General features: G+C 40.9%; 1 protein-coding gene across 4 annotated transcripts in view; it reads left to right on the top strand.

The window, feature by feature from the left end:
- Positions 1–343: 343 nt before the first annotated feature.
- zc3h3 (zinc finger CCCH-type containing 3) overlaps positions 344–20,210 on the top strand; it is a 51,830-nt gene continuing 31,963 nt past the window's right edge. For all 4 annotated transcript variants that reach the window (XM_067513478.1, XM_067513477.1, XM_067513476.1 and 1 more), the window contains exons 1-3: positions 344–427; positions 1,157–2,621; positions 2,772–2,944. In XM_067513478.1, coding sequence (XP_067369579.1) covers positions 382–427; positions 1,157–2,621; positions 2,772–2,944 — 1,684 coding nt within the window. In that variant the 5' untranslated portion in view covers positions 344–381. The remainder of the gene's footprint in view (positions 428–1,156; positions 2,622–2,771; positions 2,945–20,210) is intronic.

The following is a 20,210-nucleotide window of genomic DNA, read 5'->3' as shown; positions in this document are numbered from 1 at the left end:
TAGTTTTTTTAAAAATGCCATGAGATTAAAACATTATTAAACAATTAAATACTTTTACTACGTTAATTTATCTATTATTCCTTAATGATGGTTTATTACATAATGTCTTATTTTAGAGCTGTTGTTTCTAATTCATACTGAACACTTTGTGGTACGTGAAATCTTCCCAATTAACTCTCCTAAAAAAAAATAAAAAAAAAGAACATTTTTCACCACATAAGTTAACAAACTTTGACTACGACTGAACTCTTAGCCTGCCAGACATAACTGAGGGAACACCTAAGGTCTGATCAGGAAAACTACGATCTGTGATTGGATCGTATAAAAAACGTCATTTTAAAGCGCCAATGCCTTTGATGACGTTCAAATTCCGTTGTCAACATGGAGGAGAGAGAATCTCTCAAGAGGCAAATTGAACTTCTTCAGAGTAAGTTTTGTCTTTTAAATTTCGTGTGCTGTGTGAAGAGGTATCTCGTTGATGTCTCCCATCTAATCGGTGATTATTAACTAGCTAACTGTTTATGTCGGTAACGGTTAGCTAACGGTATCGCCTCATGTTATTAGCATTAGCTTAACGGTACATCAGGGCCATTCTGTCATAAGAGTACAACTGGACTTAAAGCCAAATGGCTTGATTCTTTTTAAGCGTTGCTTGACTCAAAAAGTTAAGAAAACCTCAGCTCTTTCGGAAAGCCTTGAGTTATTACTCGAATTTAACGTTACAGGTGTGTGATACAACTTCATTTTCTGAGGTCGACCACAATCCTCAAGAACAACTCTACTAAATGCTTTTTTCTGGAACAGGGCTGCCAAAATTGCTATATTAAGCCATTATTTGAACGATATTGACAATAAATGGACCAAATTTTTATCATACTGTAAGGTTACCCACTAGCAAAATGAAGATCTTTTGGTTTGGGGCTAGCTGTGGGCATTTGACAAACTGGAGATCTGTCCAGGGTGGACCCCGGCCGGTCGCCCAATGAAAGCTGGGACAGCCTCCAGCCCCTAAACATGATTAAGCGCAGTTAAGATAATGATTGATTAATGATTTGTTGGGGGCGAAAGAAATTTGCTCACCTTTTTTTTCTTTCTTTTTTTTTTTAAAGCCCTTTGCAAGTGGTTTCACAACAAACTCATGCCCTTGTTTTTTCAGATCTCATCAATAAACATAAGAGCATCTATGGTGACAGTCCCTCTGTAACGGTTGATCAGAGCTATCCAGATGCTTCAACATCAGCGAGAGGCAGAGGCCATAGCACGTCTATCAGAGGGAGACCGTATGCTCTTCAGAGCCGTGGAAGTTGGAGGAAGACCTACTCTCTGAGAAACAAGAATCCTCAATCCTCTGTTGGGCATCCCTCAGCTTGTACCTCCTCCTCTGTGGATCAGTGTAGTTCACAAGACCTAACTCACACCACCTTGCTGCCCAGCTACAGCAGAGCACAGCAAAATGATGAAACAAAAACTACCACTGTATTGTCAGAGAATACTCAACAGAAGAAGGAGGGACATACAAACAGCATCGCATGGATTAGGGATGATGCGACAACAGCCAAACATGCTGTATATAAAAGAAGTGAAGAGGTGGTTGGGTCTCAGCATGAAGTTGAAAAAGGAAAAGTTTCAGTCCTAGCAAGTGCTGGTGTGCAACAAGCAAATCTTGACAGACAAACTCTGGAATTTCACCAGAATGCTGACAGCAAGTGTGTTGTTCTTTTAGAAGAGAAAGTCATCGATTCTTCAGAAGTGCCTTCTGTGATCAACACCTCGACCACTTTACAGAGCAGCTCTGAAGTACAGGTCAAACATTCCCTGACCAACAAAACAAGCACGGACACTAAACAGGCTACAACTCAAGCACTTATTTTGACTGATAAAATCCCACTGCTTCCTCCTACTATGTCCAAAATATCAAAAGAAACTTCTCTTAACCCCCTATTTCAGAAGAGCCAGGTACAAGCTGGAGCATCTTTTTTGAAAAAATCCAAGTTTACTTGGGTAAAGAGCCAGAATATGGAGGGAGTTGACCTTAGAAAAGGTAGCTCAATTTCTTTGGGCAAAGCTGTGACTGTTGCCCCAACTCCAATCTCAAAACCTGGAGTTGCTCGTGGAAGCTCCCCCTCATTTACAATCAACAAGAAAACTCCTGCCAAGAAGTTACCTCGAAAGCTTAGCGTGATCAGTGTAGCCCCCAAGACGTCAAAGTACAAATGGGTGTCCTTCTCTGCTGGAGCCCAAGCTAAGACACCTCAGAAACCACTTTCACCCAAAGCTCTGACACTTGCTCAGAGAGCTCTAGAAAAGGGAGAGACCACAGTGAAACTAAAAACTAGCCCCACTCCCTCTGCTAAAATAAAAAAGGGAACCAGCTCTTCACTTGGTAGCCAATATTGCTGGAAGGCTGGGGGACAGGGTACCACTGCATCAGTGGCAGGAGGCGCAACAGCGGCCCGGCGAAGATCTGCCTTTCACTGGACTTCAGAAAAAAACAACAAAGGAGTGAAAGGAGGGCTCGTTGTTTCCCTATCTCTACCTCAACGTGCCCCCCTTCAATCTTCCTCCCCTGGTGGGTTCAAGCTCTGCAGCAGGATGAAAATCATTAGGAGGTCAGCCAGCAGGTAAGCGATAAAAATGTACATGTCCATATTAATGTTCTAATGTTTTTGTTTATGAATAAATTAGAATTTTGTCTTTCATTTGTTTAACAGTAGCTGCTTTTGTATGACTGATTGCACTACTTTCTTTTGCCCTTTGTATTGTGACCACAGTGGTTGTGGAACAGAGAAGGGGAGTGCATCGTCAGCAGTGAAGTACTCCCCACGGAGCCGAATACACCCCTCAACCAGGAGTGCCGTGGGAGTCAGGAGGGCACCCACCAGAGAGCTAGTGTCTTTTGGAAGACACAAGCTGAGGCGACTCTCTCCCGCGTTATCAGGGACAAGTAAGAACTGATACACTGAATTTAAATTATATGACTTATGTAAAAGCTGTTTTGATGAAAATAGTACTGTCGTTTATATTCGTATTTAGTTTCTTAATATTTATTCTGTAGAGCTTTTCTGTCATGAATTTCTTCCATGTCCAAGTCCTCTAATGAGTGGTCAACAATTTCATCCTTAAGAATTTAACACCAAGTGGTAGACGAGGCCTATGCTAAAATTATGTCAATTCAGTGGAAGTAAGGGAACCGTTCATTCTATATAAATGCTTCTTTTTACTATATCTTGTCTTTGCTTTCCCAGAAAGCTTGTGGATTTCGAAAACTTTAAGCTTTACATTCGGACTGCCAACATCCATGTTTCAAATCTTTTCCACTCCTTCTATAATAAGAGCTATACCCTGTGGCCATCTGGTGGTGCTACACAACATGTCTTAGACAATAACTCACCAACTGTTGATCAAGCTTTCAAGTCCCTGATGTTACCAAAATGGAATCAAATTCATCACAATTCAGATCTTTTCTGCTAACTGTTAAATTTGCCATTTTGCTCTACATAATAAAAAACAAACTCACCAATCTTTTGTAGCATCCTCACACACTGAAGCAATTTTCCTCTGATTTTAGACATGGAGTTAGTGGTAGATTTGCCATATGAGAGATGTCTGTGAGGATTCTCAGTCATCCAGGTCGTGGTTTCCCAAAAAGGCAACTCCTTTTAGTTTTTGTTACCAGTTCTGCACCAACAAACTGTGTCCAGTGAGTAGGAATGTGTGTCTGTCTGTGTTAGCCCTGAGACAGAGAGGAGATGTGTCCAGGTTGGACCCCTTATCTTTCCCAATGATAGCTGGGATAGGCTGCAGCTCTCCATGACCCTGAACACGTTAAGCAATTTAAGAAAATTCATGGATGTATTAATTATGCAGTACACTGTCTTTTATAGAGATTTTTAAAAGTTACTTTATTAGATATCACAGAATTGTACCATTGTACATTAAGAAGCTATGATGTAGTACATGTGCTTAAGGTTCCGTCTGAAATTTTTTAAAAAGTTTTAAAGCTTAATTTTGGCGTTTTCACCTTCATCTTCAATTAACTGTAGTTCATCTATTTGCTTATGTGGAAGAACGGTATTTTTAAAAAATCAAGCATTTTCAACAAGAATATTTTTTTGATTAGTTATCGTAAAGGTGTGAATGCATTGATTGAATCACAGTATTTACTGCATGTTGCTGCCTCCTGCAGGTATAGCTGTCTCCAGTAGAGGGCAACAACTCACATCCATGTCTTCCCTGTCTCTGCTTTGTGTTGCTGGCTGTCACAGCACTATAAGCTGAGGGGGGAGGTTAATTGATTGCCCAATTCAGCCATGATGGCGAACAAGTGCCGATAGCGGGTAATTTGCAGAGGTGGAGGCAGGCAGCGCCACTGCTATCAAGCCCTGGCACCACTCTCCCTTCAGTAGATAAAAAGGAGCTAATGCATAATTATCCTTTTGCAAATTGGATTGTTTTAACGAACTGTAGAATATAGGCCTAACCTGATGGAAAGCAATCATTGTTTTTACAGCCCCCTCTTTCCCTCCCTCTCTCTCCCTCGTCGCCTCTCTCCCTCCACTTGCCCCGCCAACCCTCCGGTCATTTTGCGTGTACCCTACACGCCTCATGCCCATCTTGGTGTAATCTCCCATACTCAATGGAGTCAGAAGACATTAGAAAAGCCATCACTATTAACATTAGGCTTTATTTGTCCCTATGGCTCTGCATCTATCAGTCTGTTTTTCTTTTTCTGATTCTTTAACTTTATGTGTCCTTTCTCACACCTACTACATCCTCGTCCCCCTGCCCCCTTTTCTTCATCATTTCTCGCTGCTTTTTATGCCGTTTGAAGAACCTGACTGGCCTACAGCAGGAACACATGCAATTCTAATTAAAGATGGGGATTTGGAATTGGACACAAAGGAAAGGTGGAGCAGGGGTGAGTGCAGAAGAAGATGGAGTGTAGAAAGCTGCTCGTAGCCGTCTGTGCCTCTGATAAGAGCTGCTAATAAAGAGCAAATTGAATTACTAATGATGGGAAGCAGAGTCCCTATAGATGAGCCTGTTAAACACCAACCTTATGACCACTCACACATGCATGATAATACACTCACAAACAATGTTTCTTAATTTCCTCCTCAATGACTAGCTTTAGCCTCCCCTCTTTACCTAAAGGGCTGGGCATCGTCTGTGGTGCTCAGTTATCTGCAGTTTAATTTAAAGACAGCATAAACCTAAGCAAGCAGTTAGGCCTATAATGAATTGAGAGCCTTGTGTATGTATATACAGTATCTGTATGTGCTTGCATCCGCCTAGAGACAGCCATGTAGCACTGATAATCTAATAAAGCAGATAAATGTCAAGAGCGGGCAGAGCACAGAGAGGAAGAGTGCTGAGCCGAGCGGCTTCAGGCCCCATGTGACAGGCTTCTGGAGCATTTTAGGTCTCTATCTCACTGGCTTTTCCACTTTTCTTTCCTCCCTCACCATCTCTCATCCAGTCTCACTCAGTCTTTTCCCTATTTGAAGCTGTCTTTGCTGTTCTGCTTATATTCACATAGATTTTTTTTTTAAGCCAAGTACTGTCACTTTGAAGACTGCAGGCTTTTTTTTTGTATCTTCTCATTTTAGCTCTGCTCTGTCATGAGAGTTACTGAGTTTCTGAATTAGAATTTTCTAAAAATGGGATTATGTATTCAAGAAATTGAAACATCCATATTAAATCTTGGCATTAATCATGTTACAAAATAATTCGATCTGAAACTGCAACTAACAATTTCCAATTTTAATTAATCTGCTCGTCGTCTTTTTTTTATTGTTTTGTTTTATAAATGTTCAGAATGTGGCTTAATGCTTTTTATTTTTTTTTAGGTTTTGTGCAATAAACAGTCCAGAATCAAAGATATTCAGTTCATTGTCACATAAGAGAAAATCGGCAAATCCTCGACTTCACTTTCAAATTAGCTGCAGATTTGTGTTAAATTAATTTCATTACAGTATAAATTCTGTTATTCAAAAATGTCAATAAGGCAATTTGTTGCATGATGTGTAATTTTTACTTTTTACCTCAGTTATTGGTATTTATGTGGTGCAGTGATTCTCAAGTTTTAAACCTCTAGTTCATTATATACTGTAGTATTATTTAGTACTATTGCACAATTGTAGCAGCACTAAAAACTCACTGTGTGATATTGCTCTAAAAAAAAAAGTCAGTGGTACATTATTTATAATGACTTTCAAAAATATGACTTCAGCCTGTTGAAAACTTCCTCCCTCTGTCTGTCGCCTTAACAGAAACTTGTTTTACTCCCCTTTGTCTCAGTCTGTCAGGTTGTTCAGTGTGTCTTTCTGCATTTGGGCAGTGGTGGAGCCTTCATCGCACTTCATTGTGCGACCACATCCCTGATCAGGCAGGGCAGGGTAATTCTTGGTTTGGGGGCTAGTAAAGCTGTGACAGAACTGTTGTGAAAAAAAGCTGCTACACTACTAGCAGACCAACATGCTGCTAACGTCCATTTTCAGTGCATGGTCTAACTGACACACCCAGAACAGTGGAACAACCAAGTAATATCTTGAAAGAGGACATCACAGTTCCACAATTGCATTGGCACTTTTTTTCTATTCTGATTTCCTAATTTCCTGAAACGAATATTCTTGTATCCCTAGTAGTTAGATTTGTGAAGATTTGCATTGGCCTTGCATTCCCAAGACCCTTACCGTAACTATCAGAACTGAATGCAGTCCCAAGAAAAAGTAATGGCCTTTTTTGTAAATTCCTGGATTTCTGCATAAATGGGACATGTAATGCAATCTGAAGTTCATCATAGTCACAAATATCACCAATCACAAACTGTGTACAAGGGATGGTGGACGCAACAAAAGGCTACTGGATTCACTAAATGTAAAACACTCACAGTATTAGCGGCTGTAGCTCAGCATCATCGTTCTTTCAGGAAGCATGACCCAAAATTCTTCCTTGACACTGTGCAGGTCTAATCCACTGAGGCAGAGGCAGTGCCTGGTTGAGGTTTGTTGCCATAGGAGTTATAACCAGTTTCTAAAGCAATTGATATGATTCATTCTTTGGATAACCAAACCTGGATGACTGAGAATCTTTACTGACCTGTATGACAGCTGTAAGACCGTGGTGAGGTGCTGTAGGTGTAACAGAGGTGGAGGTGAGTCTGCATCAAGGATCAGCTCTGAGCCCCTTCTTGTTTGCTCTGGTGATGGACAGACTGACAGATGAGGTCAGACAGGAATCTCCATGGACTATGATGTTTGCAGGTGACATTGTGATTAGTAGTGAGAGCAGGGAGCAGGTGGAGGAAAATCTAGAGAGGTGGAGGTCTGCTCTGGAAAACAGAGGAATGAAGCTTAGCCGCAGTAAGACAGAATACATGTGTGTCAATGAGAGGGACCCAGGGGGAACGGTGAGGTTACAGGGAGCAGAGGTGAAGAAGGTGCAGGACATTAAGTACTTAGGGTCAACGGTTCAGAGCAACGATGAGTGTGGAAAAGAGGTGAAGAGGCGAGTGCAAGCAGGTTGGAACGGGTGGAGAAAAGTGTCAGGTGTGTTGTGTGATAAAGAGTATCAGCAAGAATAAAAGGAAAGATGTTCAAGACGGTGGTGAGACCAGAGATGTTGTTCGGCTTAGAGACTGTGGCTCTGAAGAAAAGACAGGAGGCAGAGCTGGAGGTAGCAGAGCTTAAGATGTTGAGGTTCTCTTTGGGAGTGACGAGGATGGACAGGATCAGGAATGAGGACATCAGAGGGACAGTTCATGTTAGATGTGTTGGAGATAAAGTCAGAACCTAAATTGTAACTTAAGTACAACCATTTTCCCCGAAACCAAGTCGTAACCCGTAAACACCTCTTGGAAGGTTTGAGGTCACAGCAATATTTCAAATTAAAACAACCATAGAGATGTGTTTTTGTACACACACCCACACAGCGGGTCAGACTGTTGACCTGTTTGTGTGTTGGCCCTCTCACAGTAGCAGTGCTGCCACCTTTGCTCTCTCAGCTTCAGCTTACCAACATGCAGCCCTCCACCAGCTGACACCATGGAGCCCATTACCGCCACAAAGGAATGCTCCCTCGTCACCGCCCTCCTTCAGTGATCGTGTTACCGTGCCTACAGTGATCCCATTTATTTCACCCATAAATCATATGTGCTGCTCTGCATCAAGGCCCTACTCTTACTGACATTTTCCACTTGCTATATTGTAACGTTTGAGCACATTCCTTTATGGAGTGTGTATCCAGTATGTTCCTGTATGCAAACACACATTGAAAAATGTCATGTACAATACTGTAGTTCAACAAAGATATTTGAGAACTTCAAAATATTCTTGTAGGTTCTTCATAAAGTGGATCATGCAGTACAAGTAATACGCGAGTTATATTTTTCTTGTATTAGCAGGTCCCAGTGACCAGGGCAGTTGGCTTGCATTGGAAGAGTTGCACTTCTAGGAAAATCATGGCTTCTTTTAAAATAGAATTCCAATTAAAGTAATTTGCTACCAGCAGCTTTTTTAGGAAAAGACTGTAGTAACGTTTCGTTTCCCCTTGTTATCTGTGTGAGATCAACTGGCAGTGGAACATTAGTGATTTGATTGGGGTTGAGTGATGTATCACAGTAATAAAGGATAATAAGGATTTAGAGATGTTCTTTATTTAATTTGTTAATCCAGTAATCACAATGTCTTTTCATACATTGCAGCATGTGCAGCTCTACTCCTAAAGCCCTGTCTGTCCTTTTCTGAATTCAGCTTGGCATGACACAAGTTTGCTTATTTTTGTTTGTATATTTGCATCTCTCCCTGGTTCACACATGCTCCAGTTTCTCCCACTTTTCCTTCGTGCTGCAGCTACTTGTCTATCGCTCATCTCTGTGACTGGCTCTCCCACATTAACACACACACACACACAGAGGTAGCTTATGGAACACATTAAGTCACTGTGTGTTTGTTTGGACCTCACCGCACACAGCAAGTGTTGCTATGTGCAAACTGAAAGTGTTACTCTATATCATATGTATATGTGTTCTGAGCTTTCTCTGAACCTTTTATTAGTCAAATGATTTTAATAGTTTGTGTGTGTGTGAGACAGAGATTCACCCACCAGCTGCTTTCCACATACCGTTGTTCGAATGCCATACCTTAGTGCTCCCATAGTATTATCAGTTGTACAACACATACACATTGACACTGTGTGGACCTTAACCTAGTACACACATGCATGCATTCTGCTCATTCCTCCACACTTTCTCAGGCTCTCTGTGTCAAACAGGTGGACCTCTGTCTTCTCTTTCTGTCTGTAGCTTTCTTTCTCTTCCTTTCTCTTTATATCTGTCACCATTTGTCTCACGCACACACAGATGCTTTACAAGACATATGTGCCCGCAAACATTTAAACAAATCACACATCCAGAATTGTTGCCCAAATGATTTAGGCAGAAAGTGCTGCTATCATTGGAGACAGAAAAGAAGAGTAAAAAAAAAAATAGACTTGTTATTGGTAAATTCCTGCAGATTTTTGTGGGGGAATTTTGGAGAAAAGACTGTGCACCTCTGCATAGAATTTGCATGTATCTTTGTGCCTATATATAACAGTTTGCTATTCGGTTGCGTGAATGGTTCAGTTTCTCATGAAGATGGTGTCTTGTGCAGGACAGGCTTAGTATAGCACTTTGCCGTGGTGCACAGTAACATTTGGCATTTTGATTAACCTCTCAGGACTCGGTGAGCAGTGCGTGCCATGATCGGACCCCCGTACCTACAGTATGTCTACATGAGTAACTCCACTCCATCTGTGTTGTAAGACCACGTCCTCCTTTCCAGGACTCTCATTAAACTGTCAACTGGCCATAATTAAAGTTCTCAACTCATATGAGGTGAACATGACGATGAACGTCTTGAACATTCAGTAGAGCAGTGAACAAGTGACTTGTATCTTTGGTTATAAATGTTTCAGTTTGTATTTATTGATTTATTTTTCATTAGCACTATAAGTCCTGTTTTTTTTTTTTTCTACATGTTCTACAAGTCTTTTATTAATAGTTTTTAAAAACAAAACATAAAAAAAACAACTCTAAGATGAACTCAGAGTGTTGACTGCCACGAGGGGGTGTTTTTATCCTGTGTGTCTCTGAGAGGGCGATGAAGAGCATGTGTTGAAATGTGTAATCAATACTATTGAGCCCAGAAACTTTAGCCTGAGATGACTCTGACTCCTTCCCAGTTAAGGACGTAAATGTTTTCTTGGTATTCACAAGAGCGGCCCATGTGCCAGGCTGCCTGAGTAAATCAGAAACCTAACAGGACACGAGCAGAGCCCTACTAATTATTTGAGAACACATGGCAGGAAAAGAGTTTCATTTATTAATTAATGCCTTGGCTTTAGGAAGGCGTGTGTGCGGTCATCTTTTCTTATAGGGTTAATAATTTTACTGATAATGCAATTTTCCACTATTTAAACAGGACCTTTCGCAACTTTGTGGGTGTTGTCTTTGGCTGTTGTTACTTGTTAACGATTACACTAGTGCATTGTTTTTGCAAGTTAACTCATAAACGAAACCCTGAATAACGTTTGTAATAGTTCTGACTATAAAGCTGGAGTTACATCGAGTGCAAGATTTGGATCCATCTACACAGGCCCTCAGTGTCAGCTTTACAACCACAGAATGGTTTGATAGAAGTAAAATGTTTAATGGGCAGAATATCATAAATCATAAAAACCCATAAAAAAGTCTAATTTTTAACCTTCTTGAAAGAATCTGGATTTAGTGTGTTTCTGAATTGCACTTTTTTTTCACACCCATATTTGCACACGGCAGAATATGCCATTTGATTTCTGATTGATTTTGTTTCTGCAGTACTAAAAGCAATAGTTGGCTCGACGGTGGTGGTAGTCAAGGAATTTGCTAAGGAATATGTGTTAATCCAGTGTGGGTTTGGTCTTGTGTTACATAAAAATGTGTATTCTGGTAACATGGAGGAGAAATTCAGGGGCCATTAGGAGCTGCTCCATAAATCTTCACCTTTTGTCAGCTGGAGAGCATGCTGGTATAGCTTCCTAGCCCCTCACCCCGCTGTACCTCTGGCCCTATCACAGTAACCCTATCCCCCCAGCTCTCCCCCATATGTCTGCACACTGACGTGCTACCATAATAATCATTGGGGGTTTGCCGTTTATGTGGGAAGATGAGCCAAGAGTCTGAGGAGTTCTTGGCATGTTAATTATGCCCCCAACACACACACACACACACACACCAGCATGGGCAGGGATTGTGTGACTGATTTGGGGGGGGTTCTATTGGGCACTGACTAGTCATTATGGCCATGACAGGGTTATCTGGGCACTGGGCATGGTTGTTGACATGGAGGATAGTTTATAACTTCATGGTCTTGTTGAGGATTTCTAGGTGGTTTATAAATTGCACTGTACGATTTAATCACGTAATGCATTCTTGTATTTAATGGCTTGACCAAGGGACCTGCTGTATGGATTAATCTGAAACCTTGGCTTAGTCCAGTTCCCGTGGTCTTAATTATCCTTAGGTGTTCTTTTTCTCAAGCCGTTTCCTTCACACAATCTTATTAGAGACAATTTCAGATTGTAGAATCTTTTCAGATTAAACTCTGCTGTCACATTGATGGATACTGAGAGAAGTCTTGATTTGTAAAATAGTTGGCTTTGTTGACCTAATTGGTGCTTGAGAGGGATCAAGGATCTTCAGGCAGATCCCTGTGTTGTCATACCATCCCTGCAGAGGTCACACTGACCACACACATACAGTGTACAGGCTATTATCATTACCATGCTTCCTTTCCTCTCTCTACTATCCCTCTTTCCAGTCTTCTGTCTGCAGGCACATTCTGTAATTGCTCACCCACACCCTCGCTCGAGTTCTCCACTGCCTCCCTGTCCAGAAGGACTAAATGTATTCCCTTAATTGATGGCTTGGCTGCATGTCTTGGTAGGCTGGTGGAGCCAAGCAGGGGCCGAGACCCATATTCCTATAATGACAGTGAATTTCGTATGGTCAAATGAACTGATCATCCCTTCTAGCTCAGTACTCAGGTTTTATCATCATAAGCTCTTATCTTTTTATTATCAATGTCTTTCTGTCTCTCTTCATCTTATCGTCCCCTTTTCTGAGTATGCAGTCCCCATCCCACCTACTCCACCTGGCTGTCCAGCCAAACCAGAGCAAGGTGTTAGGTTGAGGTACACATGCCTGAGTAACTTGACCTCTTATGTGTGTGATGTGTTGTTTTTTTGTTTTGTTTCCAATTTTCCATTTCAGTCACCTGAACCCCCCCAAGTCTATTCTGGTCTTGCAGAGGTATGCAGTGGCTCTCCATCTTCCCCACCAGTCCATACTGCTTATTTCCCCCCATCCCTCTAAGTACCTCCTTTACCCCTCTCTGTTTACCACTAGGTCCATGCGCCTGTGCCATATTTCTGTCCTGTGGGGAAAATTAGGCCTCGTCTACTCTTTTGGGAGCCTTAAGTATTTGAGAGCATGTCTTCAGCCATGATTGGCATGCAAGTGTCTGGTCAATGCCCCAACTTTCCCTTATGTCCCTGACATCCCTGGCTGAAGACAGAGGGTACGCTTCCAAAGCTCACCCTAGTCTCCCTGCCTGTCCCCCACTTTAACTATTTAAATGTAATGTGATGTAGTGTAGGGACCAAACGTGGAGTAGATTATTCAGCACAGACCGTTAGAAACTGAGTGATCGTTTAAACCTTTTGTCCTCTTTTGTGTTTTTGTTAATTGAAGATTTTACAGTGCCAAAAGAAACCAACCTCATTTATTCACTTCAAATACCAAGAAATGATGTTGTTTTTATTGACTGGCAGTTACTTTAAATGGTCTTTTAAGTGTAAGAATTTCAAGTGCCCATTAGAATTTCCTAAAGGTATGGTGATGTCATCAATTTGGCCCAAACCATATATATACTCACTTGTATTGTTTGGCTCTTTAGCTTAAAAAAATTACTTAAATCAATAACAGATTCTCAAAAACGCTGATTTATTTATTTATATTATTTTTTTCTGTTGATTGACTAAATGATAGGTCAGAATGTTTTTGAGCACTATTCTGTTGCGTATGTATGTATGTAAGTAGGTCTTTATAATGTCTAGGCTTTGTATTTTGGTTTACTTAAAAAGGTGGTGAACTTGCACACTTTTAGTCCAGATGTGCACAGCATTTATTAATTCAATGCAGAGAAGCCCCCCAGCCTGTGGAGCCTCAGTTGTGTGTTGATATTTAATATTGGATGACTGTGTTTGTCAGTATGCACACTCTTGTTAAAGGCCTTTAATTTCAGCAGGGCTGTATCGATTTGAGGGGCTGGGTGCAGATAGCTTTATAGCCCAAGTAGACCACAGACACATCACCCATCCCCTAATCACCTCCTACCCATGCTCCTTTAGTACCCTCTCTCTTTTCAAGGGTGTCTTTTTACTTCTCTGTGGTTGAATAATTAATGTCTAACGTATTTAATTAGTGAGATTTACTTTAAACAGAAGTGAGTAATTGAGTCTTCAACACTGTTTGACTGGGGAAGAGTGTTTATGTTTATCTGTGTCTGTGAGTAACCGTTGCACGTACGTGATCACGGCGTTAAGTTGCTCACTTCCTCCTGCACACTGTTGAAACTGCTGCATGATTTACAGTAGCACTGTGGTTTCAACAGGACCGTCACTGAGCTGGCAAAAGCTGTGTTGGCATTTGTGGTAGAGGAGGTGTAATCCACTTTGGTATGGCAACTTTGGCAGTAGAGGCTGTGGTTGTTTTTGAGCAGCGCTCACGCCAGCACGGTTGGCATGGATGACAAAGAGGAATTAGCAGTGATGGGTGGAGAGCTCAGACGGTGAGGAGTAGTTGTGACATTAATAACCAGTACAAGCAAAAGTGGTAAAGGATTTTTGAATTATCTTGGTGTTGTAATTGAGGCTTAAAACTTTGAATTCTGATCAAATAAAGTAACACAAAATGTTGCTGGACTCACAGCGCTCTGTTGTGACAGATGTTTGGATGCTGTGGTTTTACTATCTTCTTTTTTGAGACTCTGAAAATGTGACTCTGACACAGTGTAGCATATGATCAACTTCTATATCTTTTTTATTATTATTTTTAGTTATAGTTTCATTTATATTTCAGAAAACAGTGTTCCTCAGTCAATATGGAAACTGAGCTTTGATTCATGTGAGACTTTAATTGTGTTTGCAGACTTGCAGGACTTGTGGTCAGAAAGTGATTAGTGTATAATATGTGAAAATAAAAGTATTATTGGTTGATATATTGTTTACTGCAGTTGCAACACCGGCCAGCTCTACACTGCGACAGCCCAAAATTTGGACCAGAAAAAACTTGGCATGAAAACACAGAATCGGGGGACAGTACTATTAATAATCACCTGTGAGTAGGTCAGGGTGTACAGCCAGAATCTGGACTCTCACTCGCACGCACATGCACACTTAAAGGGATAGTTTGGGATTTTTCAAGAAAATTAAATGATGTTTCTACATCTTACAATTGCTTTTCTACCAGAATAATGGTTTTCTCTCCAAAACTGCACTGACATAGAATGAGAGGCAGTGTACACTCTGGACGGATCAGGACACAGATTTGCACATTTTCACGCATTCGGCACTTTGCCCCTGGCAGATATCCACTGATTGATCCTAATAAGACAAATTCTGATTGGGATCAAGGCAAAAAAATAACTTTATCAAATCTCTGTTAAAAGACTAAGCAGCTTGATGTTCATGTGATCACAGCTGCTAATATTATTAGGTTTAAAGTTCATTGGACACTAGCCAACTTCCCTGGAGGTGGCTACAGGAGGAAAACTGACCCCAGATGGAAACTTCAAAGCAGGTTGATGCTGACTCCAAAATCAAGGTGTCGACAGGATCAGCAGTGTCGCTTCACACCGCACTTTTTTTTAGGAAAACCCTGTTCACATTTACACACAAAGTCTGATCTGTGACCACTGAGCAGCTGTTTTTTTTTGTTGTTGTTTTGTTTTTACTTGTCTCACTATTTTATCATGCTGATCTGAGATTGAACTGGTGACCTTCTGGCCTCAAGCCTTTATAAAATTTAGGCAACCACTGCAACTAAATGAATACAGCTTATCATTCCCTCACAGGAGAAACGTACAGTACATCCCAAAAACTCAAAAACCTTCTAGAGTAAATCATTATGAGTCATGATCCTAATTCAGTTGAACATCTAAGAAAGGAAAGACATAATCAAATCTGGATTATTACGATGACTAATTGTTTTATTACAAGTTTATATATTTTTTAATACTTTGTTTAGATTAGTGGGCGAATCTTTATTTGAGCAGTGCTCCAGGTAAATTGGTTTATTGATAGCAGCAAAAAAAAATGGAGTTGTAGTGTATTAAAGCAGCATGCATGTAGCTTGACCTTAACCTGAGCATGACATATAGTCAGGCAGTATCATGAATGCAAACTCGGAGGAACTGTTATGTTAGTTATTAAATGTCTTTATTGGTTTTCAGTATTCTCTCGATTTGTGTGAAATACTAGGGACACAAAAATATTTCAAGCTAATTTATGCAAACAGATGTTCTTATGTCCCTTTTGTGAAATTCTGAAGTGTCTTCCTTTGGTGGGCTGCAGTTCTGTGTGTCTGTGTAGCAGAGCAGAGAGTGACTGTGAGAGTATAGTATTGATCTGGAGCGGTTCATTTTCTGCTGTCCCCGGTGAGTTGCTCTGGGGGAAATGGCTAGTTTGTCTCCTGTCATTGGAGCTTCAGAGTTAAAGAGGGGTTAAGAAAAAAAGAGGGTTGGGGGGGAAGAAACCACTTGTCAATGGAGACATGACAACCACAAAAGAGTTCCCAGATTACAGGGGAGCTTTAGCATCAAATTTTGCATATTTGCGTCTAACATGTTATGGACATGCACAGGTTGTCATACTGTCCCCTAGATATGCGTTTGTGACCTGCACATATATTGTACTTGGGTCATATGTATCTGTGACGTAATATTGTGTGGGCTCTTGTGAGGAACGTGATATTGATCATTTGCCGTTTTCTGTCCCCTGCTCCTTTGTGGGAAGTGGTTAATTTGTCTCTTGTCCCTCGTGTGTGTGTGTGTGTGTGTGTGTCTGTGTATGTGTGTGTGCGTAATTTGTGTCCTGTCTTTTGGGGCTTAGCTGTTAAATACCCCACTTTGTCTCTGTGGAGACACACACTGATATCATTGATCGTTTTGTTCCATGACAGTAATGTTGGATGTATTGGCAAGTAGCTGCCATTAACAATGTAAATTGTAATTTAAATACAGAAAATAAAAGAGATGTAAGTTAGTTTGTCCATCATCTGAAGCGGAGCAGACACATCTGATATTTACATCTATCCCACATTTTAGCATTGTCACAATCAAACAAATGTATTTAAAAAAGAAAGTACTTGATTAGTTAATTAAGTGGGAGGTAAAGGGTCAAGAATTCAACGGAATGAAAGGCTTTAACGTGCTGCAAAAGCCTTTACATTTGGTTGATATTTCAAGATAGTCGCACATTGATTAGGCAGGTCAGGCCATATAGTGAAATGAAGAACTCGACAACATATCTTTTTTTTAATTTGGTACAGAAACTCCAGATCAATTTCCCCTGCCTTTTATTTACACCGGGCATCCTGTGCCTACACGTACGCACCTGTGGATGCAGGCATGTCATATCTGCTCTCTTACAGTTTAGCTAGTGTACTTGAAGTTCATGGCCCCGTGCTCTATTTTGGAGAGGATTACCATGCTGCTATTTCCTCCCTTGTCTGACTCACATGGCAGCTTGTGTTTCAGTGCATTCCTGCTTTAATGAGTTTGTACATATGAACGACCAGTTGGAAGCAACACGTGTTAGGTTACCACAATGATGGGTTGTGTAACTAATGTACCTAATGGTAACTAATAGTTTGCAGGCACACATGGTTTGTTTTGCTGCAAGAAGCTGTCTTGCAGCAAAACACGATGTAAATGTCTCAGGTAAAGGAGCAGCATGATTTGCAGTCAATATATAACACATGGTCTAATATGAAGCTTAATACTATTTTAAGTTTAATCACCATGTTATTGAGCTGATGAAATCGGCTGTTATATCTGCTGTGACTTTGAAGGACCTTTAATAGTACAAACGTCTATGTGTTTGCAAGTGGACTGTGCCAGTGGTTCAGCAGCAGTGTCCGCTCTGAGCAGATGCCCACTCCTCCTAGTTGCGATCAGCATTTTAGCAGACTGCTGCCAGCTCTCCTATGGCCCAAAGGGACCAATTAGGGCCTGGCAGCTGCATCCAGAATACCACTATGGAATAAGGGGGCAATGGGGGGGTGAGGGTGCTAGATAAGAGAAGGGCAGATAAAACTAAGGACACACATGTAGACACAGAGTAAGAGCTCTGATATTGTTGTGAATTGCATTTATTCCGGCATCCGTAGTTAACCTTTCTCTGTCTTCCTGCTTTCCTCAAAATGTATAGCAACAGTGGTTTCTGGCTTTTATTTTGCTGAGCAGCAATATATTCTGAGTATGTTATTATTAAAGGCCCAATAAGAACATTTTATTAGTTATTACAGTAAGGTTCTACAAATGAGTCCTGGGAAGGAACAGGTAAGCACACATGAAATGACCAGGTACTAGTCAGGAGATGACGATAAGGAAGATGATGATGATGATGATGATGATAACAACAATAATAATAATAGTAATGGAGCATGCAATGATAAATAGTTATTTGTGTTCTGAGTTCCTAGGGTATCAGTACAGCAGCCCACACACCACCACCAAACCAGATAACACCCTGTAGCAGCATTAGCTGTCAGCAGAGAGTCCACATCAGTGGAAGACAGAGGACAGAGATCAGTGATAGGGACTAATGTTCATTCTTCTTCAACTTTACCTAGTTTCCATTTATTAAGGAGATATTGAGTCTTTTTGGTGAATTTTTGATGAATATTGGGGTGGACAAAATATTAGAAAAAAACCCTTTCGTATCAGGTTGTACTGCAGTTAGTGTAACCATTTCTCCAGCACTTGCTTGTAGCTAGTAAGAAGTGGATAAGCATAGTGTAACCTTTAACTGCTGCAGCCTAAAACAGAGCCACTCTTTGCCCCCTGCCCTCAACAGATTGACACAGATTGACATTGAGTCAACAAGAGGCTCTGTCCCCTATCACACAGTCCTTCCCACTTTCTGACCTCTAGCCCTCAAACCCTCACTTTTCACCTAAGTAGATACAGTGCCATTTTCAGACCTGGGCCCCCTGTTACTGAGCTGACCATGGCCAAGGGCCAGCTCAAACCATCAGATATAAGCTCCATAGTTATTCCAGCAGGCCCTCTTCATCCAGACTCAGAGGTCAAATATCAGTGTCATTGCCAAGGGTCATCTGTAAATCTATACTGTGTATATTATTGGACACACAGATTCACACATCGAGGCCTAATGTGTCATCAAATTCTGTTTATATGTATATTTAAATGTACAAGTATACAGTTCCAGTCAAATGTTTGGACACACCTTTTTTTTTTAAGTTGGTATTTTGTACATTGTGTGATTGTATTGAAAACATCAAAAGTATGAAATAACACATGAAATTATGTAGGAATCTGACTTTTCAAGGGTGATTTCTGAGGCTTGAACTCCTGGTCTCCAACACAGGTAACTCTCCATCAGCTTTTTTCTTGGGTTGGCCAGTTTTATCCTGCGCTGGAATAAGGTTAAAAATAAAGGCTCTGAGTATTATACATTTTTTCCAAGCCTTATAAGCTGCTTCATTAGCCCTATTAGATGTTCTTTCATCACCATTTCTGGACTTGGAGGCAGATGGTTACCAGTTCTACTCTGGATAGACTCCTTCTACACTGTTGTAAGATCAAAGCAGTTCATTTTCTAAGAAATGATCAGTTAACTGTATAATCGTTCCAACTTAAGATTCAAAGAATGGCATAAACTGATGTTGATGGCCTGGCAGTGTAAAAGCTAAGTGGGAACCAGTTACCAGTATTTTTGTTCCCCAACCTTGATAGAGTGCAGCTGTATCCAAGCGTCACCTTTATCCTCTGAAAAATGCACCTTCATTTGTAGCTGAGTGTAAAAACCCCCTAAATGGTGCTTATGAGCAGCCTCTTCCTGCTGCCTGGGGGGTTTTCTTTCCTCCCTACACCCATGTTCTGCCTCATTCTCTTTTGACACTTTAACACATTCATGCTTCTACTGTGTTTGCCAGTGGGCTTGTACATGCCCTCCTTGTCACTCACTTGGTGGTTGAAACAGAAGTTGGGGGAGGGGTTTTCTGACCGGCAGACCAGGGTCCATGATTCACTTGCCTAAAAGATCAGCAGCATGACGGATGGGCATCATGCTGGCATCTGCAACCAGAACAGCAGAACTGGTTTATCTGATCTGTGTGTGTGTGTGGTGACTGACATAAAGTACTGCAGCGCCCTGCATGTGTCTTCAGCCCATCAGTCAGTATGATAAAACAAAGTTAGATAAAACAAAGTGACCACACTGTCGGAACACAACAGCACATTTTTCTCAATATTACTTGATTCGAGTGCAAGAGTGTTTACAGCAAAGACCTGCAAGTCACAGACTATTTCTGAGTAACACTGTTTACAGAAGAAAGTTTCATGGCAGGTGGGACACATGTGCATGGGCTCAACCGTAACAGGGTCCGTAAGGCTGATACCAATATCAGGATTCTTAGAATTTGTAGTTTTAAGTTCAGTGACTTTTCATTCTATGACTTTATAAAGAGCTTATAAATGCTGACGCATGCATAAAACAAAGTCAAAAAACAAACAATAAATCATACTGACAAGTCTGGAAAGTTATCCTGATAGCAAACGTCTCATTATTTTTAACGACTTTTAGAAAAATAACTGTAATATAGCATTAACGCTTGCTGCTTGCAACCACTTAAGAAAGCTACTCCTGACCCCTCAGTTGTGGAGAATTAAAGACCTGTCTCTCTTCCATTAATGGCTAAAACCCTTAAATGAGCAGTCTTCAATCAAATGTCATATTTCCGTTACTCAACTTGTGGTCTTCTCAGCTAGACCTTCCATGCTACACAGCATTAGCATCAACTTAGGCTCTTGGGTGATTGTTTTAGGTAGGTCTAAGCATTGTGCTCTGCCACCAAACATCATTGGTTTGACCTTTGACCACTA

This window comes from Channa argus, chromosome 8, assembly GCF_033026475.1.
Source record: "Channa argus isolate prfri chromosome 8, Channa argus male v1.0, whole genome shotgun sequence".
Lineage (NCBI taxonomy): Eukaryota > Metazoa > Chordata > Actinopteri > Anabantiformes > Channidae > Channa > Channa argus.
This window is presented reverse-complemented; position numbering and strand designations above follow the sequence as displayed.